The 25664-nt window shown below is 38.4% G+C and overlaps 1 protein-coding gene across 2 annotated transcripts in view; it reads left to right on the top strand.

Moving 5' to 3' along the window:
- dbr1 (debranching RNA lariats 1) overlaps positions 1–20045 on the top strand; it is a 66747-nt gene extending 46702 nt beyond the window's left edge. For both annotated transcript variants that reach the window (XM_039756311.1, XM_039756312.1), the window contains exons 5-9: positions 259–344; positions 5580–5804; positions 7861–7938; positions 16933–17078; positions 18602–20045. In XM_039756311.1, the coding sequence (XP_039612245.1) occupies positions 259–344; positions 5580–5804; positions 7861–7938; positions 16933–17078; positions 18602–19400 (1334 nt within the window). In that variant the 3' untranslated portion in view covers positions 19401–20045. The remainder of the gene's footprint in view (positions 1–258; positions 345–5579; positions 5805–7860; positions 7939–16932; positions 17079–18601) is intronic.
- Positions 20046–25664: the final 5619 nt, after the last annotated feature.

The raw sequence follows: 25664 nt of genomic DNA, 5'->3' as shown, positions 1-25664 counted from the left end.
ACTGTAACCCAGTTATGATTTTATATGGACTTAACATTATTAGGACTTTATAACTTAAATCAGTAAAGAGTTGGGTTTATTTTTACTGTATTAACATTCTGAATTGCTTCTATATGGTTGCTCAAATTTTTTGGCTCATGACTTTATTAATATTTTAAAACAAATGTTTTAATTAAAATTTGCATATGTGTGTCTAATATACAATGTACACTATATTACTTATATGTAATCTAAAAATATTTTTAACAATCTCCTCAGGTCATTTTGAATCCCCACCTTATAATCAACAGACTATGAGGAGTGCATATCATGTGAGAAACATTGAAGTATTCAGACTGAAACAGGTAACAATGTATTCTCAATACTTTCGTCACACTTATTAGCTCCTCCTTTTGCTGCTATGTAATTTTTCCTCTTTTACATATGCTTTAAAGGGCTACTGTAATGAAGACAAACCAAAGTGCATGTAAAGACAGTAACCATTTTTTTCCAGGGCCAGAGATATAAATAAGTCAAAAATTATAATATGTGGGATGTTCAAAAAGTTTCTGCTCTTTGTTTTTGAAATTCCTAATACTTACAAAAAAAAAAAAAAAATTGCATTACTTTTCTACATAGTCACCTTTGTTTGCGATGCAATTTTCCCAACATCGTACCAACTTTTTAATGCCCAATTACTACTCCTCCTGCCTTCACCGTTTCCAACAAAAATATACATCCCTCGTACATTAAAATTATAAGGCATAAACATGACATTTTAATACTCAAGTGAGGATGGCCCAAAAATCAGTTTTAACTTTTAAATAGAAAAAACTTAATTTGTTTTTAATTAAACATTTGTAAAAATTCCTGAGTCTCAAATTTTCCAGTTCCAAAATGTCCAGTTCCATTGCCTCAAAACACCACTCACATCTACAGTTATTCCCAGTTGCGGATAAAAAGTAACAGCGTTTGCTCCCTATAGTATACGTGATTGTGACTGAGAGAATAAAAGTGAAAAAAAAAACTAACTTTTACAAGTACTATAAATGTACACTGGCTGTTACAGATGAAAACCAAATGTATGTGTTTACTGTATAATATTAACAACTAGCAAAATACCCACACTTCGCAGCGGAGAAGTAGTGTGTTAAAGAAGTTATGAAAAAGAAAAGGAAACATTTTAAAAATAACGTAACATGATTGTCAATGTAAGTGTTTTGTCACTGTTATGAGTGTTGCTGTCATCAAGGATTTGATTATCATTATTTCTTTCAATCAGAATCGTATTTGGAGGACTTGTTGTGTTCAAGTTATATTCTGTGTTTGTCAACCGTTGTAAAGAAAACAGGTTTCATTCATCGCTACTCGTGAATCTAAGATGTTTGACAGGTGTTCCCGGTATTAACTTGTGGATTTGCCTGCGAGTATTTAGCAACAGCGTCTCTATGAACTTGTGGATTTGCCTGCAAGTATTTAGTGGCAGTGTCTCTATTAAGTTGTGAATTTGCCTGTGAGTATTTAACGACAGCGTGTCTATGAACTTGTGGATTTTTCTGTGAGTATTTAGCAACAGCGTCTCTATGAACTTGTGGATTTGCCTGCGAGTATTTAGCGACAGCATGTCTATTAACTTGTGGATTTTTTTGCAAGTATTTGGAGCCAGCGTCACAAAGTTGTTTCCGTCTAGCTGCATCAGAAAATGTACCACAACGTCTGACATGCCTCCTTGTCACTGTTTTCTCACAGCTTGGATTGCTGCTGTCATAATCGGTTTGAGTTTCATGGTTTGTTTCAATTACATTAATATTTACAGGACTTGTGTTGAAGTGACATTCGGCATCTGTCAAGCGTTGTAAGCATACAACTGGCTTCATTGATAACTTTGCATCCAGCTTTTGAGAGTTGAAACATTCATAAACATCAAAGTGTCCACTACTCAAATCATCACCTGTGAATCTAAGATGTTTAAGAGGCATTGGCAGTTCTCCAAAATTGTAAAATATTTGGCCATTTCGGTACACTTGAAAGCAACAACCGAACAATTCAGTGGCAGCCATCAACTCACATGCAGAAGCATAGGTGACGGGCTTAAGCATTTCACTCTTATAGTGCTCCTGTGTAGTATAATTATCTCCTGTACCGTCATCAGTCCACACCTTGAACCTGTCCCAGTCATTCAATACATAAGACACAGTGTTCCTCCAGATATCAAGAGCCTGATATGGCCGTGCAATATGTAACACAGAGAATGGAAAAGGCAGGCGGCATCTCCTGGCATGGAAACTACTCGGTAAGTGATAGTTCTTTGATCGATGGTGATCACCTCGATAGACATGTTAATTGGGGTACGGTTGAAATGGTAAAAGAAATGGGTACCTGAACAATGTAAACTAAGTCTAAAATACCTACACAATAACTATAAGCGTAATAAAGTAATAAACGAACAATAAAACCGCGGAGAAGCCGTGGATTAAATAAAAAGGCTGCAGTTATCAGCAAGGAAACATGTATACCGTGGCGAAGCAAGGAAGGGAATGAAGAGACCGGAGCAACAGATGACCTTATATGGGCAGGCAGCCAATTACGGGGGACGCAATATAGACAGGCAGCCAACTACGTGGGCTACGTGATCGTTACGGGTAGAATTTCGAAATGAAACCTACTTAACATTTGTAAATAACCTGTAAGGAATGAGCCTGCCAAATTTCAGCCTTCTACCTACACGAATTAGTGATGAGTGAGTCAGTGATGGCTTCGCCTTTTATTAGTATAGATAAGGGCAGCTCACTATTGAAAACGGTAAATATAGAAGGCAGTCAGGATCGAACCGGGGATTACAAATCAGCAAATTTTACCGCTACACCACTGAAGCTGTTGTATCGTCCTTGAACCTTTTGTGAAAGTGTTTATTTGATCTTTGGACTTCAGGCTTCACACATTATATAGTTTATGCCTACATATTGTCATTTATTACTAAAATATGAAAACCATTTCTGTTTTAACAATGTTTTTACACAGATTATTGTAGAAATGGAGCACACATGAAATGCATGTGTTCCAAGTAACAATCTATTATTTCCACTCTAAAACTCCAGCACTTCATTCCCAGATAATCAAGGCATGAGCTAGGAGAACTTTGTGTACGTTCTGCGGCGTTAGGGGGATGAAATAGCAGGCTGCTTGCTGCTTGTCTTTATCAGCACATTTATAGGACAAAAGACACTGAAAGAGAGGTACGAACGGATTTAAGGTGGGCTGGATTTACAAGTTTTTTCATAGGCTTTGGTAATTCTAGTGTTAAAACTGTGGGTTGCCAAAATACTTCTTTGTTCCAGGCTCATTTCTTCTTATGTGAATAAAGATAGATTTTGTTATCACACTTACATAAAAATAAACCTATTTTTTGTTTAGCAAAAACTTTTCTTTGTATACCAAAAAGGCTATATAAAAGTAATACATCAATGACTCCCACATCCAAAATAATTGCACATTAGGTAACTTGGCCCGGTATGAACAAGCATGGGAGAGTGTCTAAGTGTGCTGTGCTCTGCACTGTCAAGATTGCACCAGTTGCAGCCAAAATTTCCATTCTTCTTTCTATGAATCTTGTCTGGATAAGCAGATAGAAAATTGATGCAGGAATACACAAATAATGTCCAGCGCTCAAGAGAAAAGAAAGCTTGTGACCCCAGCATCCTAACTCTCTTTCCCAAATATAGCAGTGAGAAGGCTGGCAATTGCACCCAGAAATCCTAAAGCTTACACAGCTTATCAACCTCATGTCCAGACGGCTTACTTGGGAAGCTTAGGCTTTAGGCATTCAAAAAGGGCTTTGTTGTCCATAGCTCCAAGTTGTCTGTAAAATTTGAGCTCCTTGTGTAGGGGAACCTGGTTAGTACTTGGAATGTGGGCAGGTTTTTATGGTACAGTAGAGGGGCTGCACTGTACATGACCAGGAGGTTTGTAGTGACAGTGGCAGCTTTAGTTATCTTAACAGTTAATGTATGGTAACTAACAAGATATTTTGGGATCTGCAGACTTTACAGTACCGCAGAAGAATTAATGACAGGGAATCAGACTGCAGTCAGGTGAGCACCTAACATGGTTGACAGTTCCTCTGGTAAAAGAAGGCTTTACTGCTGAGAGTTATTAAAGAATGTCCTGTAATTAGATGCTACAGGAATGCATAGTCACATTAAGGACTTAAGTAGGTAACAACTAACTGGATAAGAGCCATCCCCAAAACACTCCGACAGAGTACCAGAGTAGCTAAATACCAATCTATCTATTATATTGTGAAGAGGATTTGGCTGGCCGTTGAAATCAAAGCTTTAGCTCAGGAGTTCTTGGCCACTACAGAGAGAGCTCTGCAAGGATAGCCCCAAAGGTTTTTAAAGGGTATTTTTGACCCCTGATGTACTGTCTCCAAAAGTTAGCTGGGCCTGGGCTTGCAAAGAAATCTCTCCAGTCCACCACACATCTTGGTGTTGAGATGTTAGTTAGTGGTAATAATAATTCAGGATGGAAGAAAATAGCTGAGACATAGAGAGAAACTAAAATGTGAAGTAAGAGCAAGAGTATATAAAATTAGAAAAGTGAGCAAGCCACTATACCAACTACAGAGGCATTAGATAGATAGATAGATAGATAGATAGATAGATACTTTATTAATCCCAAGGGGAAATTCACATAAATATTCACACCCTGAGTCAGAGGTCTATAAAAATCCTTAACCATATCTTTTATCTGTTTTGTACTTTGATTTCCATTTGAGTTTACTCTGGCCTCCTTTGTGTTTTGGGTTTAGGAATGGTTGAAATCAACCCCCATAGACTTACTTACACCCTTCAATTGCAGAACATAGTATACATTTTTAACTACTTATCTTAAAAAGTCTGAATTAGATTAAGTAGGTTTGAGAATGTAATCTATGTAGAAATAAAACACAATTTCTTTAATGTGCAAAAGTGTAAATACTCCCTTTTTGGTAAATGAATAAAATATTTGAAAGACTACCTTTTACACTATACATGTAAATAACTGGAAAATGAAGGACAGTGGTCTTGTTGTTTACATTTTAATATGTGTTAAACTAAGTATTAAAAAATTCACACAACAGTTAAAGAAAAACAAAATATTATACACAAGAATATGTTTGCTACAAGAGATGATCGTCTAAGGCAAATGATTTAAAATAGATTAATAAAGCTTTACTTGTGGCATACAGTTTTGTCCAGTTAAAAAGACATGATGATTAGACATATGGTGTGTGTAAATTAATGTGAAAGACTTTGTACATACGTTTACCTTATGACCGACTAGTATCCTGTTTCGGGTGGATTGCTTTATTCCACTCATCTCTGCTAAGTTTACAATGACAATGGATTATATTCTGAAAATATCATTAAATGGAACTGAAAAACTGATAATTTCATTATACTTGTATTAGGTAAGTCTTTTTGCTAAAACATTTGAGCCAATTCTGAACAATGCTTACATCCTGGAACTTAAAAAAAAAAAAAAATCACTGTTTTTCCACTGATATAAATCAATTCAGTGTGCACATGATATTGATTATTACCTAATTTTTTTTTTAGATCCGTCAACCTGTTGATATTTTCATGTCTCATGACTGGCCTCGAGGAATCTATCACTTTGGAAACAAGTCTCAGCTGTTAAAAAAGAAATCTTTTTTGCGACAAGAGGTGGAATCTAATTCTCTGGGCAGTCCTGCAGCTGCTGAGCTCCTCCAGCATCTCCAACCAACTTACTGGTTTTCAGCCCATCTACATGTCAAGTTTGCAGCTTTCATGCAACACAGGGTAGTTATTTCCTGACAGTTTTCTAAATACACCTTCAATACTGCACTCTTATCTAATTAGCCTTAAACTAGCAAATGCTTCTGTTAAGATGTAAATTTATATTAGGCAAGTAACATGAAGTACAGTCTGTTGTTTCAGGTTATTTTCATTATTCTCTACTGCAGTATACACACACACATAGTGTGTTCAGCAAATATTCAGGCCTCTTCATTTATTGTTTTGGGGATTTAATTTTGAATGTATACATTTGCTGTTTTTCCCATCATCTACACCCAATAACCTCTAATGAAAAAGGAAAATTATGTTTTCAGAAAGGTTTGCAAATTTATTAAAAATCAAAACATGAAATCTCTCATTTATATATGTGTTAAGACGCATTGCTGTGGCACTCCAAACAGGTACATTGTGTTTGCTCAAATTATCCTACAGATGTGTCTAGAACCTTGATTAAAGTTCACCTGTAGCAAACTGAATTGACTAGATATAGTTTATGGTGCACATCTCTGTTTATAAGGTCCCACAATTCACACTGCATGTCGGGGGGGGTGGTGGAAATCAAGCTACGAATTCCAAGGACCTCTCTGCAGATAGCTACAATGTGATTGTGGTGAGGCATAGATCCAGGCAAGTGTATTTAACTGTTTCAAAAGATAAGTCTGGAACCAACAGGACTCTTTCCCGAGTTGGCCATCTGGCCAAACCAAGTAATCGGGCAAGAAAGGCCTTGTTCAGGAAGGTGACCAAGAACCCAAAGGTCACACTAACACAGCTTTATAAGTCATCTGCTGATATGTGAGAATCTGTGGAAGGATGACCATCCTGGTAGTACTCCTTTAATCAGGCGTTTATGTTAGGGTAAAAGACAAATGACTGCGCACTTGGAACACTGGCAAGATGACATGTACAAGTACAAATGACATGCACAAATAAAAGGACTGTGAGAGCATGAGGGACGCAATTCTCTGGTATAATGAGACAAAATACAAACTCTTTGGCCAGAACTCCAAGTGCTTCGTCTAGTAAATAACAGGCACTGAACTTCACCTGCCTAATACCATCCCTACTATGAAGCATGGTAGTAGCAGCAGCATCCTGCTTTTGGGGTGCTTCTCTATGGCAGGGACAAGGAAATGAGTAAGAATGAATGCAGCCAAAAACAGAGAGGTCCTTGAAGAAACCCTGCTCCAGAGTGTATGTAAACTCAGACTAGGGTGACAGTTTACCTTCCAGCATATACATAAGACAATGCTGGAGTGGCTTCGGCACATGCCCTTTAGTGACCGAGCCAAAGCCTAGATTTAAACCCCTTAGACTATCCATGGAGATACCAGAAGACTGCAGTTTACAGAAGCTTCCTTTGCAACATAACAAAGCCTTAGAGACTCTGCCAGGAATACCCAGTTCACATGTGCAAAGCTTAGAGAGACTTACCCAGGAAGACTCAATGCTGTAATTGTTGCCAAGGGGATTCTACACTTTACTGAATTAAATATGGGACTTGTATAAACAGGCAATTTCAGTTTTTGATTTTTATTCAATTTCCAAACATTTAAAAAACACTTCAATTTGACATTATGGGATATTTTGTGTAAAACGATGGCAAATATGGCAGTATAGTGTGGGTTTGTGTATATGTATTATACTCGAAGAAAAACATCAGGCTTAGCCTCACATAACAACACTTTAAGTAAATTCTAATTCTTTGCTTAACCAAACAGAATATAAATGTCTAGGTTAATTTTTTTGTCTTGTATCAGTAAATTCAAAACCTGTCGTTGAAAGTGAACCCAAAATGTTTGTATAAAAAGTATATAACCTTTGTTTTTGTTGAATTTTTTACCTTTTTATTAGCTTAAGCCTGACAATCCATCAAACAAAAAGCATTCGACTAAAAACTACTTTACATATTGTCTTTTATTACAGAATTAAGGATAAAATAGACTGTTAGGACTCAGAAGTCAAGAGAAACATTAAAATATTGTTGGTTAATGCAGGTCTGAGAATGTTGTTACACATATGGGTTTTTTTCCTAAAATTGTTTGTTTTTGTGTTTTAGGCAGAAAAGGACTCGCTGCCCAAGTCAACTAAGTTTCTTTCTCTAGACAAGTGCTTGCCTCATCGAGACTTTCTTCAGGTGATTTATTTTAGTTGATGGAATTTTCTGTTTGAGTATTAATGGCAATCCTGCCTTTGAATGGGGTTCTGATACCTTGCCCAATGTGTTGATACAGTGTATGTGTGTGTGTGTGTGTGTGTGTGTGTATATATATATATATATATATATATATATATATATATATATATATATATATATATATATAATATGTTGTAAAAGGAGCTATATAGCACCCGACCCGGCACAGACCACGCAGAGGCATGTGTATAAAACACACAGGCTTTATTCTTTTCTTCACCCATGGGTGCACGTCTTCTCCGTGGCCCACAGTCAATATACAGTTCCAAAGCACAAAACTATAACCAACCCTTTCTGGCACCACCACTCCTCCCAGGCAACCTCATCCTCTTCCTCCCGATTCTGGCCAAGAATTAAGGGAGGTTGGCCCGTTTTATAGCCTACCTGGAAGTGCTCCAGGTGCCTGACCAGCTGGTCTTAATTGCACCTCCGGGTGGTCTGGCAAGTCATCCAATGTGGCGGCTGGCTCTCCGCAGCACCCCCTAGCGGCCACCCCATCTCCCAACCAGGCTGTGGTGGATTCCATGTCCCATGGAGCCACGGGGAAGACTGAGGAAGGACCCACGGCCAAGGAGGCTGCCCCCAGGCGCCCCGGGGGAGGCATTGCACTGTTCTTTGGTGGCTCCCCCGGGACGTATGCAGCAGAGGCTTCCCGGCCGGGCATGGGACCCGGCTGTCCGTCACAATATATATATATAAAATATATACAGTAATCCCTCGCTATATCGCGCTTTGACTTTCGCGGCTTCACTCTATCGCGGATTTTTATATGAAAGCATAATTAAATATATAATGCAGGCTGCTTCACGGGTTCTGCGGACAATGTGTCTTTTTACTTCCTGTACATGCTTCCTCAGTTGGTTTGCCCAGTTGATTTCATACAAGGGAAGCTATTGGCGGATGACTGAGAAGCTAACCAATCAGAGCACACAGTTAAGTTCTCCTGACTGAGAAGCTAACCAATCAGAGCACGCAGTTAAGTTCCTGCCTGCTGAATGCAGTGTTAACCAGGAAATCTCGTCTCGCTCATTCAGCATCAACGTGTTGTGCTCTTTTGTGTTTATCTTTGTGCATAGTCAAGCCCTTCATTATGGCTCCAAAACGATCTGCTACTGCTTCATGGGCCGTGCCCAAGCGCAAACGGAAGATGTTAACGATTGCCGAAAAGGTAAACGTTTTGGATTTGTTGAAGGCTACGATTCTTTTTATTTAAAAAGTAGGAAAGGAATATAAGATCTACGGCCACAGTGTCCTTTTAACCAGGGTGCAAAACGAGTTGTAAGTGGATGTAATAAGGCAGTAGTCTGGATGGAATCTGCTTTAGGGATTTGCATTGAAGACTGCCAGAAGAAGAACAACGGCAGTGCTACACAATCGCCTGAAGTGGCTACTTTGGAAGAACTGTAACGCTCTCCTTTGTTGTGCAGTAAAATTAAACTCATTGTTATCGGACAAGTCATCGTGTCATTGTTGGTGAGTAACCATAAATAATTTTCTACTTACAGTACTTAGTACATGTACGTACGTTTAGTGTCACTATACACACATTTACTGTATACTGTTTTTCTTGCGTTGTACGTATTTATTGCTGGTGGCCTGTCTATCGTAATGGCTGTAACATATGTGATATCGGATACACTCAATATCTTTAAAATAATATTTAGGTTTTACTGTATATAAACAGTGTGTTTATATGCATAATTTCAATGAATCTTACCTAATATCTAAGAGAATACAAAGGGATTATGCTGTATAACTCTGCGGGGAATATTTATAAACAGTGTGGGAGAGTTTATAAGGGCTTAAAATATATAAAAATAACCATACATTCTACTTCGCGGATTTTCACCTATCGTGGGGGGGTCTGGAACGCAACCACCGCGATCGAGGAGGGATTACTTTGTATATATATATATATATATATATATATATATATATATATATATATATATATATATATATATATATAGTACAGGCCAAAAGTTTGGACAAATGGTTTTATTTCAGGTGACTACCTGTTGAAGCTCATCGAGAGAATGCTAAGAGTGTGCAAAGCAGTAATCAGAGCAAAGGGTGGCTATTTTGAAGAAACTAGAATATAAAACATGTTTTCAGTTATTTCACCTTTTTTTCTTAAGTACATAACTCCACATGTGTTCATTCATAGTTTTGATGCCTTCAGTGAGAATCTACCAATGTAAATGGTCATGAAAATAAAGAAAACACATTGAATGAGGTGTGTCCAAACTTTTGGCCTGTACTGTATGTATGTATGGATGTGTGTGTGTGTATATATATATATATATATATATATATATATATATATATATATATATATATATATATATATATATAGCTGCTTGAAGGTCTGCAAATGCCTGTGTATTTTTCCCAGTCTAGAGGGAAGAGATCTGTCTTGTGTTTAGATGGAATTGATTTGTATAATACAGTGCATATATGTAAATTTGAATCACTACATGTACAAAAACTTCTTTAATTCATTCAACAACATGATTATAATATGGTGTATAATTCTTATGTGACCATATGTAGCAGTCAAAATACCTTTCTGAAGAATAGGGTTTACTTACATAACGTTAAAGAACCAGATTATTTGGACTTCTTAATGCAGGTTATACTACCTTCATATATAGCTTCATATATTCACCTGAAAAATAAACATACTACATTTTTAAGTTTCTATACACCACACTTTTAATTTCATTCCAAGCATCAATATTTTTGCACAAAAAAGAAAAATAAACTGTGGAGTATCTCATTGTTGATTGGGGCAAAGAAGTTATCTTCGAAAAAAACAGAAGTATGAGTAGATTTTCCATATGTATTTGCACAAAATATACATTGCAAACCTTTCATTCAGTTTTCTTTGTGAAACTAGTTCTGACAACATGCCAAAGTTGAATTTACCAGTTCAAACTTGTCATCCAGACATTCCCAAGCCAAACGAGAGAGAATCCATCCAAGATGTCATAGGTCTGCTTATATATTTGAAGAGGACCCCTGGGGCTTTGTAACCTCATGCTCAGATTAGAGGCGGAAATGCTTCCTATGCAAATACGATTTTTCCAAAAAAAAACAGGCAGGACAAGATTTGAAGAGGTTATAGTAAAAGATGATATATAAATATTCTACAACTATTGATCGTTTTCACTGGCTGAAAAGGGGATTTCCTTATTATACATTTTAATTGTCCCTTGTAATGTAAATTTATTTGTTTTAAGGTATACACCACATTATTTTCCCATTCTATCCTATGCAGATTTGGATTATCCACTTGAACATCATAACATGGCAAACATGTACTGATGTGTGCTAACACAATACAGTTATCATTAAACTGTGATGTTCTTTTTGGCAACACCCCAAACAGTGTTTTTAAAGGATGGTCATTTATAGTAATCCTGGTTCACCTTTTCCATGTATAGTCTAATACTGGGTATATAAATCAAGTGAAATTAATGTGATAGAAGAATATTATTTGGTTTTAATAAAATTAATAAAAATGAATAGATAGATACTTTATTACTCCCAAGGGGAAATTCACATAATCCAGCAGCAGTATACTGATACAAAGAAACAATATTAAATTAAATAGTAATAAAAATGAAAAAAATTAAAATAAAATTAATGTTAGCATTTACTCCCCCGGGTGGAATTGAAGAGTCGCATAGTGTGGGGGAGAAACGATCTCCTCAGTCTGTCAGTAGAGCAGGACAGTGACAAAAGTCTGTCACTGAAGCTACTCCTCTGCCTGGAAATGACACTGTTAAGTGGATGCAGTGGATTATTCATGATTGACAGGAGTTTGCTTAGTGCCCGTCGCTCTGCCACAGATGTTAAACTGTCCAACTTTAATCCTACAATAGAGCCTGCCTTCTTAACAAGTTTGTCCAGGCGTGAGGCGTCTTTCTTCTTTATGCTGCCACCCCAGCACACCACCGCGTAGAAGAGGGCACTCGCCACAACCGTCTGGTAGAACATCTGCAGCATCTTACTGCAGATGTTGAAGGATGCCAACCTTCTCAGAAAGTATAGTCTGCTCTGACCTTTCTTACATAGAGCATCAGTATTGGCAGTCCAGTCCAATTTGTCATCCAGCTGCACTCCCAGATATTTAAAGGTCTGCACACAGTCACCTCTGATGATCACAGGGTCCATGAGGGGCCTGGGCCTCCTAAAATCCACCACCAGCTCCTTGGTCTTGCTGGTGTTAAGGTGTAAGTGGTTTGAGTCGCACCATTTAACAAAGTCTTTGATTAACTTTCTGTACTCCTCCTCCTGCCCACTCCTGATGCAGCCCACAATAGCAGTGTCATCAGCGAACTTTTGCACGCGTGGCAGGACTCCGAGTCATATTGGAAGTCTGATGTATATAGATTGAACAGGACCGGAGAAAGTACAGTCCCTTGCGGCGCCCCTGTATTGCTGCAGACAATGTCAGACCTGCAGTTCCCAAGACGCACATATTGAGGTCTGTCTGTAAGATAGTCCACAATCCATGCCACCAGGTGTGAGTCTACTCCCATCTCAGTCAGCTTGTCTCTAAGGAGCAGAGGTTGGATGGTGTTGAAGGCGCTAGTGAAGTCCAAAAACATAATTCTTACAGCACCACTGCCTCTGTCCAGGTGGGAGAGGGATCGGTGAAGCATATAGATGATGGCATCCTCCGCTCCCACCTTCTCCTGGTATGCGAACTGCAGAGGGTCGAGGGCGTGGCGGACCTGTGGCCTCAGGTGGTGAAGCAGCAGCCGCTCCATGGTCTTCATCAGATGTGACGTCAGAGCAACAGGCCGGAAGTCATTCAGCTCACTAGGCCATGATACCTTTGGGACAGGAGTGATACAAGATGTTTTCCAAAGCCTTGAAACTCTCCCCTGTTCCAGGCTCAGGTTGAAGATGCGCTGTAGAGGACTCCCCAGTTCCAACGCACAGGCCTTCAGCAATCATGGCGATACACCATCTGGACCCGCTGCTTTGCTGGCACAAAGTCTTTTCAGCTCTCTGCTCACCTGAGGCGTCATGTATAAACGGTGCGTACGCACCTAAATGTTGCGTAAGAACTTTTCCATGTTCAAATCGCGATGTATAAAACCTACACTTGGCGTAAAGCCACGCACTTTTCCACGGTACCTCATACCTTGTCGTACGCAAGTTCTTCGCTTGGTTTTGCAGACTGGCGGCACCCAGCGTCAAAGCAGTGCTACTGTTCCTGTGTGGTTACTCTTTATTTTCCGACCCGGCTTTATAAATACACTGAAACTAACCGCATATTATTTATTAGTGTAATGCATCTGATTGTAATTAACTCGTAACAATATAATGGTCCAGGGAACAGCCATAGTATTCCAAATACCATAACTGCTTTAGCGTTGTTACTCTCACTTCTCCTTCTTCTTCTTCTTCTTCTTTCAACTCCTCCTGTTAGGAGTTGCCACAGCGGATCATCTTTTTCCATATTACTCTCACTGCATGACTCGGAGTATTTATATCACTGTATCTGAGTGTGAATCACAGCAGCAGCTGATCGGAAAGAGAATTATCGGTATACAGCTTCAAGGACACGCTGTCTCAGCCACTGCAAAACGTTTTAAAGCCTTTCCTGTACAGACCTCGCGGTTCAGAAACAGTTTAATCCCAAGAACTTTAAATGCACTCAATCAAGTGCTCCTTGTAGAACTGTCTGGACTTATAAGTACAATCACCTCACTGTAAACTTGCACTACAGTTATAATATCTCACAACCTGGGCCACTTTATGAAGCGCGTATTTACATATGATGACGATATCATTTTTAAGGTGAAATACAGCAAAATATGTTTGTTAAATTATACACATAAAACTTTAACTTCATTTAAATAATCTATATTCTTCACTGGGAGTGTCGTGAAGGATAGAATAATTAAACATGTACTACGAAGATATTTCAATGTTCTTTAAACGTTTTGAAGAATCGGCGCTAAGCTTACAGATGGCTTAACGTCTATTACAGAGCTGATTGTATGGCGATCGGTTACTTGGGGAAAGAAAAGCAAGGACTCTTGGGCGCACGCAATATATATTGAATATAAAACAGAAAGAGAAAATAACAACACAGCTAAAAACGCAGCGACAAATTTCGACAAAAGATAAATGCTTGTCATGAGCACGAGGCTGCTGTGCATCCACCATCCACCGTGATAAGCTACCTTACTGACATTGACGGGCGAAGGAGCCACCGATTCTTCCTCTGCCCAGTGCCACCACAAGCCTAGAGCCGCCCCTGAGTACTGCTGCAATAAATTATTTCATCGAAGTGAAACACATGTTTAATAATGTGCTTTAACTCCTATCATCATGAAAATGACATCACGTATACATCTCAGTATTTTAGTTATTCAGAGAGCTGTAATATCACGAATGTAATGGACTCTGTGTCCAGTTGGAGGAAGAGAGCCGATTTAAGAAGCAAGTAGTGATTCACACACATAAGCACATAGATGATCAAAGCATTTAATGTGCTACTTTAATTACGATGTGATTTGAGAAACTGGTTAATTAAACAATTTTAAGATGAAGTTTATAATTTTCTACTAAATGACAAAATAAACTACGAGATTAAAGTGGAAATGTCGAGATTGAAGTTGACATTTCGTGCTTTTTCCCCACCGTGTGCCTTTTTTCTCTGTACCCTAATAAACTTTCATATGACACTCAGACAGTGGGCTTACAACTCAGCTTTTCATGGCGACTTTGATATGTGACTTCTTTTTTATTTCCGGCACTGTGCGATTTTGTGAATGTGAGCTTTCAAGTTTCTCCAACACGCTATGTCACTCGATCAACTTCATTTTGTTGATTATACCACGGTTTATTTGAACAAATAGTATGTTTTTCCTTTGCCTCCACTTGGTATTCGCTGAAATTCTTATTTTCCCCGTGCTTTTCCCATTGTCTTTTCACAGAAGGCTGCGCTTAAGGGCGATTTATATTGATTTGCATATTCAAATAGGCGTAATTCTGGGAGGATTTGGGGCGTTACATAATGCGCGTGCATGAGCGTTAGTTTTCACGCTGATCGGGATTTATGTAACGGAAGAACGTGGACGTTGGAGTACGCACAGATTCCTGCATCTGGATTTTTCTGTGCGTAAACACATTTCGGCTTTTGTGCTTACGCCATGTTATAGTGCGAGTTCTACGCACACCGTTATACATGAGGCCCCTGGGCTGCTGTAATTGTGGGTGGGGATGTCTCACCTATGCTGGTATCAGCAGAAGGATGGTTGGAGGATGCAGTACTCCGAGGTGAGAGTAGGTTACTGTGATCAAACCTATTAAAGAAGTTGTTCATTTGGTTTGCTCTCTCCACGTCTGTCTCGATGGCGGCACCCGCGAGCTGCAGCCAGTGATAATCTTCATCCCATCCCACACTTCCTTCATGCTATTGTTCTGAAACTTCTGCTCCAGCTTTCTCCTGTACTGCTCTTTCGCTGCCCTGAGCTGGACTCTGAGTTCCTTCTGCACGCACTTGAGCGCATGCTTATCACCACCTTTAATAGCCCTTTTCTTCTGGTTCAAAAGGCCCTTGATGTCACTTGTAACCCATGGCTTGTTGTTAGCATAGCAGCATACTGTTCTTACTGGAACTACAATGTCCATACAGAAGTTAATGTAATCAGTTGTGCATTCAACAGCCTCTTCAATGTTCTCACTATGTGACCCAAGCAATATATCCCAGTCTGTAGTTCCAAAGCAGTCTCTCAGAGCCTGCTCTGCCTCAGGGGACCACTTCCTGAATGAGCGTGTAGTTGTAGGTAGCGCCCTCACTCTTGGTTCGTATTGAGGCTGAAGCAGAATAATGTTTAAAAAAAAATAATATATTTTATCCAGGGCTGAATTCCATTCATTGGCTGAGAATCTAATTACAGATTCAATTCCCAGTACAGAGGTAGTTTATTCAGAGATGTATTATTAAGAAAGCACTAATGTAGTTGCTAAGTACTGGAGTCTTTTTTTTGTTTTTTCTGTCCACACTGGCCATCGGACCTTACTTATTCGATGTTAATTAATGTTGACTTATGTTTATTTTTTATCGTGTCTTCTATTTTTCTATTCATTTTGTAAAGCACTTTGAGCTACATTTTTTGTATGAATATGTGCTATATAAATAAATGTTGATTGATTGATTGATACTGATTTATTAGTAGCAGTAGTAGTAGTAGTAGTAGTAGTTGTGGTGGTACATACTGTAATACAGCTTCTATAGTAAGTAAGGAACAGGAATTGGAAAATTGAGCATAGTTTTTACTGACCTCTCTGCTTTGCATGTAAGGAAGAAAAAAAATTAGTGATCAGTTTTTAGAAACATTTAAAAAATACAAATATTTTATCTGTGTACAAGTTTCAAAGTATGAATGGCATACTTTCCACATATTAAATATAGACTATTCTATGGATTGAGAGTGTAATTAGTTTGAAAAGACATGATTTACAGTAGCATTTACACCTTCAGATGTCACTTGTACCATTACCAAGTTATAAGTAAGTAATAAACCATCAATTTATCAGTAAGTTTGCAGGAATTTATAGGGAGCAATTTCTGTTTTATTTAAATATCACAATGGTGTTCCTTAAAATTAAGATTTATTTATAGGGTTGAGAATACAATGAAAAATGGAATAGAATTGACCCCTCGATTAGACGTTATCTCACTACTTAGATCATGATAAAATACCGATTTTTTTTATGTGTGAAATATTGCAATACAGTACAGTAGATAATTTCTATTCATTATTCCTTCTTATAGATACATGCAAAAATTTGTTGTTATATTGACATGTCCTTTTTGCTCTCCGGTTGTCTCTTAACTAGTTAAACTGTACCTTTAGTACACTGTAAAGCAAAGTCACAAAGTCATGCTTTAAATTGTTGTAGATTGTGGACATTGAAGAGGATCCCAGTTCTTCAAACAGACTAGAATATGATCTGGAATGGCTAGCTGTTCTTAAAGCTACAAGTTCCTTCATCAACGTAACACAGAAGAATTGGAACATGCCAGAAAACAACAGTTTATATTCTAGGTCAGTGTTTAAAAGCGTTATCTTTTTAAGGGGGCCACGCCATTAAGAAAACAATGTTTTTTTTTTCATCTGCTGCTTATGTTTTGGTTAACAGTTTACTAGTTTTAAAACAGTAGAATAAAAGAAATTTGTTTGGTGTTAATGCCCTACTTGGTGCCTGATTTGCAACTTGACATTGCTGTCTACTGCCTGCTGATTTATTTATTATTTCAAAATACTCCAACTTGTTTATTTTACTGTGTTCAGTTTCAGCATTCAGATTCGAGATTAGTGTCTCATTTACTGTTCTATAGCCTTTATGTTGATGTAGACCTGCAAAGGCAAAATTTAGTCACTAATGCAAACACTTCAGTACAGTTTTAAATGTGTACAGTCAATACAGGAGGTAACACCAATAAGAAGGTGAACATCTCCATACTTACAGGAGCCAAATGTTTTCAAATTTGTAGCTCTGTATATTACAGTAGTGGATTCCAGTTATGTGGATTAAGGAATGATAAAAATGACAAATATCCATGAGTACCTCTAAAGTATCAAATAGTTAATTTTATGAACACACAAAAATATGTGTTTGCTAATCTAGGTCAAGTTTTTTATAACCCTTTTAAAGTATTTTTTAGTCGGTTTAAAAGAATTAAACAATCAGTGAAATGTTTGCACTGAGAATCACCATAGCAAAAAAGAGAGAGAGTTGCTGGCATTTTAGAAAGCACTCTTCCTTGTCAGCATTTATGCCCTCCTCCATTTTTGGAATTGACCAAGCAGCAATTAGTTTCCCTGTTGGTTCAGTTGCAATTCAATTTTTCCATTTTGTGTGGACAGTTTATGAAATTTTCAAACTAGTGGCAGGCTATTCCAACTACAGGTCTTGCTGATTGAGTATATGGTCATAGTTCTTTTTTTGTTTTTTTAGTTTTCCTCTGTGGGTTGCACAAATGTTTTTTTTTTTGGTAACGAAGGGAAAATTGTCTACATCATGCCTGGTGTCTAATCTTTACTAACCACCTATACAGGGTCTCAAATTATTTCATACTGGAACAATTGGTAGAATCTGGCTGAGATGTTACTGAGTGAAGTAATTCAGTGTAGTATTTCCTAAAAGTGAAAAAGGAGTCTTGGCACTCTGTCCAGAGGAGTTTCCACCTTGTGTTTAGTGCTTTTGCAATACATGCCAGCTCCTCATAAATTATACCTTAATTAGCATTTTGAAAATGGGTGGATGGCCTTACTCCTTTATCTCTGAAACACAGGAGGTGTCACAGGCACATTAACTCAGATTCTTTCCTACAGATTTCCCATTGGTTTATAATATATTTTGCAAAAAATTTGCAACTCTGTCAGTACTGCAATAACAATGAACCTTGCAGATTGTAGCAGTCATGATTGTTTTGTAAGTAGATGTTTCGTCATTTTCATTAGACCAGATGAGGTTATCTTTCCCAATCCTTAGTTGGTGGTTGTTAAGTAAAGTAAACTAACATTTTATGTAAATACTAACCTGAGTTAGTATTTTTTGTTTGTAGATGGGATTATAGTGTCTCTGATTCAGACTTAAATGAAGTTCTTTCGAGTCTTGGTGGAGATCGGTGCATTCCTGAAAACTTCAGCATGACAGTGCCTGGTTATGATCCCAGCAATCCTCAACCTAACAGGGAGCCTATGCATGCTGTGAACCCCCAAACTACAGAGTTGTGTGCCTGTCTAGGACTCACTGACCCTAACATACAACTTGGAAAGGGAGATAGTGATGAAGAGGAGGAAGAAGATGATGATGATGATCAGAGCTCAGGTAGCACAGATGAGCCAAGTGAATACCCAACTGACACCTCTGGTCTGTCTAATTCATTCAACCCTGATGAGATTACAATTGAGGACGAATGGGAGGAAGTACCAGAGGAAGTTGAGCAGGAGCTCCGCAGTCCATCTCGTCTTATTCTTCCTTCCCCAAAAGCAGCAGAGTCTACTGGGATGGACACTTCTAAGCAGATAAAATCCTTTTCTCCTCTTCCCCTGGCTCTTGACAATTCTAGTGGTTTTTCTCGGGGCTACAGTGCACAGGACTCAATGAGTGATTCTCCTTTGGAAGATGCCAATGAACTTGACAATACTGAAGAACAGCAGCAGATTGATGAGAAGGAAAGAACTAACTGGTATGGTTCCTCACCTGCTGCTAGTAACACCAGTGGATCTGAGGCAGGTGCTGTTAGGCCAAGCAAACGCAATAGTGGAGAAAACTCAAATGGGAATGTGGGGTTAAAAAAAATCAAGAGGAGGAATCAGTCTATCTATGCAGCAAAGGATGATGAAGAGGATGACAGCTAAAACCTTCAATTATATTAAAGAAAATCTTATCATGTTAAAATAAATTGACCAGAACTTGGATATAACTTTATTTTTTATCTGATGAAATTTTTCCTTCATTCTTTTTAGTTGAATGATGACCACAAAGGGAATGTTGCACTTGTGCTTGGTCCATTTTTATTGGTTTTAGAATTGTTAATAATTGTTTAGGTGGGCCTTTATCCTGATACCACCAAAGGTGTGTTCCTTGTCATCCATAGTTTGCATCATAAAAGGTTTGTGTTTAATAATCCTTATTTGACAATATACATAGTCATTCTGTGGAGTGAAAAAACATACTTTTTTTTTAATTATTGATTGGGGTCATTTTCTTTACAGAACAAATGTGAACTGACATTATTGTGCTTGTAATATCCAGTAGGAGTGAACCCAGTGCAAGTTATTGTTTAAGATGTCTTTTAATTTTATTTCTTAAAGCTGCTATGTGCATTTAATAAAATGTACAGATATTGTTCTTGCAGTAAGAATCCATTGTATATATTTTAAAATTCATAAACTTCAGGTTCTTTTAATGCCCATTTCCTACTTGTAAGTATATTTGGTACATTGTTTTTTAATTGAATTTTGCAAATGCAATATCCGTAATAAAAAGCAACTATCAAGTTATACTTCTTTTTTTTTTTTCTTTTTTTTTTTTTAACAGAAATTCAATCTGTAAAGCGGTGTAAATCAAATAAATCACAGTCTGCATTCATTGAACAACAACCTGTTATTTTCTGTTTTTATGACAAAAGACTAATTTAAAATTGTATTATTTGTCTTGATTTTAATTATGTCACTTTCCATTTGAGCTGATTTTGCCTCAGTTGCCGAACCCAACGACGATTGAAGGTATTCTTAAGGTATATGTTGTTTATATGTGCAATGTGTATAAAATGGCATTAGTGTTTTTTTTTTTTTTAATCCATTGACTGATTTTGCAGTACCCTTGCAGCTTATCACTAGTTAGAGTACATGCCATGACCCATAATGCACTTTATTTAAACTGAACAATAAAAAAAAGAAAATGGTAGAGCTAAGCAAAATTTACCAGCACAAACAGCAGGTACTTTACATGCCAAAAGAAGATGGATATCTTTTCCTCTCTGGGTTGTCAAAGGGGTCAGAGAATATCCACATATTCACATGGGGTCAAACTTAATAGCAGGGGGATACATGGAGGTGTAGAAACAGGGCTAAGGAGACCCTGCGACTCTTCACTTCCAACTTGGGTCCAAGTCATCCATGCTTTTGTCTAAATGGATCATAAGAGCATTCTGTCAAATTCTCTGGACACTATTGGCAGCATATCACACTTTCAATTTTTCATTTGCAACTTTGCCAGCATATATTATGGCTATACTTTACACTAGAACTTGTTTAAATAGTGACTAAATGTTGTTTCACTTGTGAATGTTGTGTTTTACGTTGGCTTTGTTGCCTGACAATTGTTTCCTGGTGAGAGAGGGGGATTTTGGTATACTTGTAAACTTGATGTGTGATACCATACTTTTAAAGTTTTTGTATTTGACTTGTCTTCTGATTTTGTTACTTATTGTGTAGTTGAATTACTTAAGAAAAAAAAGGTCTATAATGACTGATTAAGCTTTCATTTTGACCTTTTTTTGAATTTTTTTATTGCAGTTATTCTGGTAATGTTCGAAGTGTGAGGATTAGTATCTGTATCAGTGAGTCGGTCATGGGGAGGGGTTGCTGCAATTAATGCTAAAATACTGTTGAATAGCCATAAATGAGTTTTAAGAGTCTTGACAGACGAGAGTAAACAATTTGCTTAGAAAACATCTGATGTAACCTCACCCAATATGATGAACAGATCCGACTGTTAAATAAACCTTTAGTAAGTGCACCAAACTTGCCTGATATACTGTATATCTTTTGTAACCACAAGGGGTGGCAGAGAGCCCCACACTACAAACCCAGCAATACTCCACTCATATGAATAAAATAAAGGATTTTATTATCTCATAAGGCACTTCTTCACAAACCTCTCAATAATAAGCTGCAATTATACACTAAATGAATAATAAATCACCAATTCTTCTTCCTCCTTTCCTCTGCTGAGTATTGCCCAATGCCTCCCAACTCTGACTTTGCAACGTACTAAAGTGGGCTCCTTTTTATGCAAGACCCAGGAATGCTTCTGGTGCTATGCCAAGTGTTTCGTGGATCACTACTGGGCGATAAGGAAAGTAGGGAGGGCACCACCCCCTAAACAGAACACCCCTCTCAATCCCTAGGGACCCCGACAGGGCTGCAGTTCTGGGCTCCATCTCCCATCCATTCCTGCAGATGTCCTGACTGGGAACCTATACGAGGACCACTGCCACCTGGCAAATGGGAGAAAGAAGCACTCCCGACTGTCGGCTTCAGCCAGTCCCTCCTGTAACTTATACTGGGCGGATACAAAGTTTTTTATTTGTGCTGCCATCCAATCCGTCTGCATCATCATACTGGCTTCCTATCTGGTTAATGGCTTCTTCCCCATCTCATCCGGGAATCCCATTCTCCTCCTGTTGTAATAACCGTAAAAGGGTCACATAACACTGAGAGGTACTAGTATTTTGCTAGTCTTGGGTGTGCTGTGAAAGGGCATTCTTACAGTGAGGGAAATATTAATTGAGTATGTTAATATTTCCAATACCTGACATGACATTTTGAAAAAACACTGTATTCACTCAATAAAATTAAACTGTCAGAAAAATTGTAACCAAGAAAAAGTTATGTGAAACAAAGTGGAATGACATAGGAAAAACCCATTAAACACAGTAAGAATAAGCACTAAACCAGCTGATTCCACTAATTAGTTCTGTTGCCTGTGCGAGGAGTCAGCTGGGTTGCGCATGGTGGTAGTTGAGTATTTCCACTCTTTGAAAAAGGGGCACTCACCCCTGAATGCAAGTTAACAAATCCATTGTCCTTAAGCTTTCATTTAAAAAACATCTCATGATGGGTAGAGAGAGCTCTCCCAAGACCTTCACAACAAGAATGGTGAGCAGCATAGCAATGGCACTGGTAACCAACAAATTTCTCAACTCTTAAGTGTTCCTGTGAGCACCACTGGGGCCATTATTTTCAAGTGGAAGGAACATCACTCCACCATCAACTAGCAATGCCACAGGACATCCTTTTAAAATTTCTGACTGGACAGTCAGAGATTTGTCAGAAGAGTACCCCATGACCCAAGGACCACTCAAAAATATCTCCTGGAATACCTAGAAGCGGTAGGTACTGTTGTCACAGAGAAAGCAATATGGGCCAATCTTGTCCACCACAGTCTCCATGTGCGATCACCCCAGAAGACTCAATTACTGAAGAAAAGGCATATTGAAGCTCATTTTAAGTTTACTACAAAACATTTGGAGAAGTCTGTAGATTACTGGGAGAATATAGCTTGGTCAGAGGAGACCAAAATTATACCTTTTGGCAAAAATATGACACACCATGTCTGGAGGGGAAATGGCTCTGCAAATATGGCATGATCCTAAAAATATCACACATGCACTGACGTTTGGATCATTGTGTAGTGATGATGTTTCTGCTTTCATGGAGCTTGCAGATTCTAAATTATTGAAGGTAAGATGAATAGAGCCATGTACGGGAAATTCTTTGCTGTCCATCAGGATGATGAAGATGAGATGCAGGTGGCCCTTCTAGCAGAACTTTAATCCTAAACATACTGCAAAGGAGACTCTCGGTTGGTTCCAGAGGAAGAAAATAAAGGTGTTTGGAATGGCCAAGTCAATCACCAGACCTAAATTAAATACAGTTATGAAAAGAACTGATGATCAAGATCCACCAACCCTAACCCTGGAATCCTCAAGGTTTAAAAGACTCTGTCTAGAAGAATAGTCCAAAATCCAACCTGATGACGGTGAGAGACTAGTTTCTTCATACAAGAAGCATCTTTAAGTTGCCGTTGCAAACAAAGTCTTCCTTATTTCACACTAGCAAAAAACCCGCACTTCGTAGCGGCGAAGTACTGCCTTAAAATTTTTATTAAGAAGAAAATTAAACCTTTTTAAACTGAGGGAAAATATACCAATAATTATTTGTTAAGGATCTCTTTGTATACCACATTGTGAGTTCGGCCCTCCGGTTGTAATATGACCAAGCTGTGTGCTGAGCTGACTCTAAAGCATGCAACGTACAGTTGGCCATGTGAACAGTAATCTTGTTTCAGATCTCACAGCTTGGATTGCTGCTGTCATAATCGGTTTGAGTTTCATGGTTTGTTTCAATTACGACAGTATTTGCAGGACTTGTTGTGTTGAAGTGACATTCGGCATCTGTCAAGCGTTGTAAGTATACAACCAGTTTCGATAACTTCACATCCAGCTTTTGAGAGTTTAAACATTCATAAACATCAAAATGTCCACTACTGAAATCGTCACCTGTCAATCTAAGATGTTTAAGAGGTATTGGCGGTTTTCGAAAGGTGTAAAATATTTAGCCATTTCGGTACACTTTAAAGTGACAACCGAACAATTCAGTAACAGTTCTTTGATCGATGGTGATCACCTCGATAGACATGTAAATGGGGGTACGGTTGGAATGATAAAGGAAATGGGTATCTGAACAATGTAAAGTAAGTCTAAAATACCTACACAATAACTATAATCGTAATAAACGAACAATAAAACAGCGGAGAAGCCGTGGATTAAAAAAAAAGACTGTAGTTATCAGCAGGGAGATGTGAATCCCGTGGCGAAGCAAGGAAGGGAATGTAGAGACCGGAGCGACGGATGGCCTTATATAGGCAGGCAGGCAGCCAACAACGTGGGAGGCGTTGGGATGGGAGACCCAACGCCGCCTCACATGGTGACCGAGCTGCAGGCTATGGACGTATATATGTACGTAAGTAGGATTCAGTTAGCGTTGGGAACCCGCGTACCAATTTTCTTGAAGATGGGCCCATAAGTAACAAAGACCGTTGAAAAGTTCAATGGCGGCCGACAGTGGCATCATACCACCGAAATAAGTACGTACATTGGTTTCGGTTAGCGCAGGGAAGCCACCTACCAAATTTCGTGAAGATGGGGCCATAAATAACAAAGTTCAACATGGCGGACTTTGTCGACCGTTATGACCGTTACACGTAGAATTTCGAAATGAAACCTGCTTAATTTTTGTAAGTAAGCTGTAAGGAATGAGCCTGCCAAATTTCAGCCTTCTACCTACACGGGAAGTTGGAGAATTAGTGATGAGTGAGTGAGTGAGTCAGTGAGGGCTTTGCCTTTTATTTGTATAGATAACTTTTTTTTATGGATTGGAATGTTACAAGCTTTATTACTGAGTTAATATCAATGTCTGGTTTAAATTTCACATCCATAGCTGCATTGGAAATATGTTTAATGAGAAAAACATTGATGTGTTGAATTCTTATTTCCACCATTTGAGTTTGTACATATTTTGATATGTTTGGGGCCGCGTGGAAGAGTCTTTGGGGGGAATGGCCAACATTGAGTGGAGGTGCATTGCAGTTTTAATCCAGTATATCAATTACTGGTCTTAGTGCTATCCACATTTTCAGAAAAAGTTGTTTCTGTTTTCAAAATTATTACCATACCTTCTGCTGTGCAGTCAACTGTAGCAGTTCCAGCTGTGCTAAACCCATCAGCAGCCCATCTCTACACCCGAGTTCCATGTGTTAATAACATAATTAGCTTTTGTTACCAAATGTGATGCCAGGAGAATCAGGTCTGCCTAGAGCCAACAGAGCTGAAGTTACACCAGTTGACATACACACAGCAGAGTTTAATGTAAACTAATTGCAGTAACCATCTCTCCTATTTCTAATGACGTGCACCAGCAAATGACGCAATCATTGCTTTAAGTGCCATGTTAACTTGTGTCATATTTATCTGAGGGTGATATGCTGTAGTGGTCTTCTGCTTTATTCTCCAGGCATCACAGAACTTCTTAATAATGTTACTAGTCAACTTGGGACCTCTCGATCAGAGACCATACTGTGTAATTTAGGTGAAGGTCTCATTTTTCAAGATATTGCTTATTCTTTTGAGTCTTACTGTGCTTTAATGTGAACGACTCAACCCAATTAGTATAATAGTCCACAGCAACCATTAAAACCTTATCTCGGCTTCTGCTTACTGGTAACGGCGCCATATGGTCCACACCAAGGGCTTCTGTCAACTATAAACATCCTGTTGTATTATCGGGGGATCCTTGTACTGCTGGCAGGTCTGACGTCTCATTTGTACTCAACAT

The sequence above is a fragment of the Polypterus senegalus genome, chromosome 6 (assembly GCF_016835505.1).
Source record: "Polypterus senegalus isolate Bchr_013 chromosome 6, ASM1683550v1, whole genome shotgun sequence".
Lineage (NCBI taxonomy): Eukaryota > Metazoa > Chordata > Cladistia > Polypteriformes > Polypteridae > Polypterus > Polypterus senegalus.
The sequence above is the reverse complement of the archived record's forward strand: the minus strand, read 5'-3'. Positions and strand labels throughout refer to the sequence as shown.